Source organism: Camelina sativa, chromosome 17, assembly GCF_000633955.1.
Source record: "Camelina sativa cultivar DH55 chromosome 17, Cs, whole genome shotgun sequence".
In the NCBI taxonomy this organism is placed as follows: Eukaryota; Viridiplantae; Streptophyta; class Magnoliopsida; order Brassicales; family Brassicaceae; genus Camelina; species Camelina sativa.
The window spans coordinates 19,669,684-19,673,736 of record NC_025701.1 but is presented as its reverse complement, the minus strand read 5'-3'; the positions used below and the strand labels follow the sequence as shown (position 1 = coordinate 19,673,736).

The 4,053-nt window shown below is 41.9% G+C and overlaps 1 protein-coding gene across 1 annotated transcript; it reads left to right on the top strand.

The window, feature by feature from the left end:
* LOC104759639 lies at positions 127-897 on the top strand. Its single transcript, XM_010482548.1, has 3 exons — positions 127-268; positions 404-502; positions 596-897. Exons 1-3 carry the CDS (start codon positions 127-129, stop codon positions 895-897), a joined length of 543 nt encoding a protein of 180 aa, XP_010480850.1.

The following is a 4,053-nucleotide window of genomic DNA, read 5'->3' as shown; positions in this document are numbered from 1 at the left end:
GATATTGTAGGAATTTCTCTGGACATGAGCATGCATAGGATTCATCTTGAGGAAGGAGCTAAGACATCCATTGAGCATCAGAGGAGGCTGAATCTGAATCTGCGAGATGTTGTCAAGAAGGAGATCATGAAGCTGCTGAATGCTGGGATCATCTATCCAATATCTGACAGCAATTGGGTTAGTCCGGTACATGTTGTTCCTAAGAAGGATGGTGTCACAGTGGTGAAAAATGACAAGAATGAGCTGATCCCTACAAGGACAATTACTGGTCATCGGATGTGCATAGACTACAGGAAGCTGAATGCTGCAACAAGGAAAGATCACTTCCCACTTCCTTTCATTGACTAGATGTTGGAGAGGTTAGCTAATCATCCATACTACTGCTTTTTGGATGGTTACTCAGGCTTCTTCCAGATTCCTATTCATCCTGATGACCAAGAGAAGACCACCTTCACTTGTCCCTATGGTACCTTTGCCTACCGCAGAATGCCTTTTGGTCTCTGTAATGCTCCTGCAACATTTCAGAGATGCATGATGTCAATCTTCACTGATATGATTGAAGATTATATGGAGGTTTTCATGGATGATTTCTCAGTTTATGGGTCTTCATTCAAAAGCTGTTTGGATAATCTCTGTAAGGTGCTAGCAAGGTATGAAGAGAAGCATTTGGTACTTAACTGGGAAAAATGTCATTTTATGGTTAGAGATGGTNCTGACAGCAATTGGGTTAGTCCGGTACATGTTGTTCCTAAGAAGGATGGTGTCACAGTGGTGAAAAATGACAAGAATGAGCTGATCCCTACAAGGACAATTACTGGTCATCGGATGTGCATAGACTACAGGAAGCTGAATGCTGCAACAAGGAAAGATCACTTCCCACTTCCTTTCATTGACTAGATGTTGGAGAGGTTAGCTAATCATCCATACTACTGCTTTTTGGATGGTTACTCAGGCTTCTTCCAGATTCCTATTCATCCTGATGACCAAGAGAAGACCACCTTCACTTGTCCCTATGGTACCTTTGCCTACCGCAGAATGCCTTTTGGTCTCTGTAATGCTCCTGCAACATTTCAGAGATGCATGATGTCAATCTTCACTGATATGATTGAGGATTATATGGAGGTGTTCATGGATGATTTTTCAGTTTATGGATCTTCATTCAAAAGCTGTTTGGATAATCTCTGTAAGGTGCTAGCAAGGTGTGAAGAGAAGCATTTGGTGCTTAACTGGGAAAAATGTCATTTTATGGTTAGAGATGGCATAGTGCTTGGCCACAGGGTTTCAGAAGCTGGAATAGAAGTTGACCGCGCTAAGATAGAGGTGATGACAAGTCTTCAACTACCAGAGAATTTGAAGGCAATGAGGAGCTTTCTTGGACATGCAGGATTCTATAGGCGTTTTATCAAAGATTTCAGCAAGATAGCAAGACCACTTTCTGCTCTGTTGTGCAAAGATGTCAAGTTTGAATTCACTGATGAATGTCGCATAGCCTTTGAGAGGATTAAGCAGGAGCTTGTGAGTGCACCTATTGTTCAGCCACCAGATTGGGATCTTCCATTTGAAGTGATGTGTGATGCTAGTGACTTTGCAGTGGGAGCAGTGCTGGGACAAAAAAAAGATAAGAAACTTCATGCAATCTACTATGCAAGCAGGACACTTGATGAGGCGGGGAGAATTCGCAAAACTCCGTTTCCATCGAGAATTGAATGGTGCAACAACAGAGAAGGAGTTGTTGGCTGTGGTGTTTGCTTTTGTGAAGTTTAGATCTTATCTGGTTGGTTCAAAAGTCATTGTTCATACTGATCATGCTGCATTAAGGTACTTGATGCAGAAAAAGGATGCTAAGCCTAGGCTTTTGAGATGGATTCTTCTTCTTCAAGAGTTTGACATTGAAGTGAGGGATAAGAAGGGGATAGAGAATGGTGTTGCTGATCACTTGTCCAGGATTAGGACTGATGATGATGTACCAATTCGTGCTTGTCTTCCTGAAGAGCATGTTTATTTTGTTGATACTGGGTTTCAGACTGATGATTCCAAGAATTTGTCTTCGGATGCATGTGGTGTCGATCGACACCATTCTAGCATCGATCGACACCCTTTGTTTACCGAATCAGATTGGTCGAATGATGTAGATTTAGCTGCTGTGGCTAGCTCCAATCAACCCTGGTATGCTGATATTGCCAATTATCTTGCTACAGAGGTGGAACCAGACAAATTCACGGGCTATCATAAGAAGAGGTTCTTGAGAGAGCTAAGGAGATATTATTGGGATGAGCCTTATTTGTATAAGCATTGCAGTGATGGTGTTTACAGAAGATGTCTAGCTGAGACAGAAGTTCCTGATGTTCTTTTTCACTGTCATGGATCCGATTATGCTGGACACTTTGCTACTTTCAAGACAGTGTCTAAGGTTCTACAAGATGGGTTTTGGTGGCCAACAATGTTCAAGAATGCTAATGAGTTTGTCTCCAGATGTGATGCTTGTCAGCGGAAAGGTCAGATTAGTAAGAGGCATGAGATGCCACAAAACTTTATCCTTGAGGTTGAAGTTTTTGATTGCTGGGGCATTGACTTTATGGGACCATTCCCTTCCTCTTACAAGAATGAATACATCTTAGTGGCTGTTGACTATGTCTCTAAGTGGGTTGAAGCAATTGCAAGTCCAACCAATGATTCTGCTGTGGTTCTTAAGCTGTTTAAGACCATTATCTTTCCACGGTTTGGAGTTCCTAGAATAGTCATCAGTGATGGAGGAAAGCACTTTATCAATAAAGTGTTTGAGAAGCTGCTGAAAAAGTATGGTGTTCAACATAGAGTGGCTAGTCCATATCATCCTCAGACCAGTGGACAAGTTGAGGTTTCCAACAGGCAGATTAAGGAGATCCTAGAGAAAACAGTGGGTGTTACAAGGAAAGATTGGGCTATGAAGCTTGATGATGCACTTTGGGCATATAGAACTGCTTATAAAACACCACTTGGCACTACTCCTTTCCATCTGCTTTATGGGAAAGCCTGTCATCTACCAGTGGAGTTAGAGCACAAAGCAGCCTGGAAAGTTAAGTTGATGAATTTTGATGCCAAGACAGCTTCAGAGAGAAGGTTAGTGCAGTTGAATGAGTTAGATGAGCTGAGATTTCATGCATTTGAGAATTCCAAGCTGTACAAGGAAAGGACCAAGGCTTATCATGATAAGAAGATCATCTCCAAACACTTTGAGCCTAATGACCAGGTTCTCCTTTACAATTCCCGCTTGAAGCTGTTTCCTGGAAAGCTGCGTTCCCGCTGGTCTGGTCCTTTTACTGTTCAAGAAGTTAGACCATATAGAGCTATTGTGCTGTTGAACTCTAAAGGAGAAAGATTCACTGTTAATGGCCAAAGGGTGAAACACTATTGGACAAAAGCTGAGATACCAGACGGACACATTGTACGTTTGGATGATGCACCCTCTGCCTAATCCGCTGCCAAGTTAAGCTAATGACTTAAAACAAGCGCTGAGTGGGAGGCAACCCACTGGTAAGAATTAATTATTTTGAATTTTTGCTTTTTAGGATCACTAACATATTAATTTTTGGTTTTGAGTTTTATTGTTTCAGGAAAATTTTTTAAAAAAAAAACGAAGAAGAAAGAATTACGGATACCACTTATATGGGCATCGGTCGACACTATTGTGGATAGAAACGAGAAAACGGGCCAATCGGTTGATTTGTTGGGTTTGAAACATTATTGGGCTTGTGATTGAAACTGGGCCGGACCGAATAGAAGAAGCATCGATCGATGCTACTTATATGGGCATCGGTTGATACCACTTAAACCCGAGGAAGGACGATTAAAATCGCGAGACTTCGTCTTCTTCCCCCATTCAACCCAAAATCGACTAAACCCTAAATTGCTCATAACTCTCTCGATACAGCTCCGATTTGAGTGATTCAAGGCTCTAATCCACTCGATTTTCGCTCCTCTACCTGGATCTAGTGTCAATTTCGTGTTTTGGAGTGATGACATCCAACAAGAGGACTCGAAAAAACGACGGTGAAGCTTCTTCTTTAGCTCGTC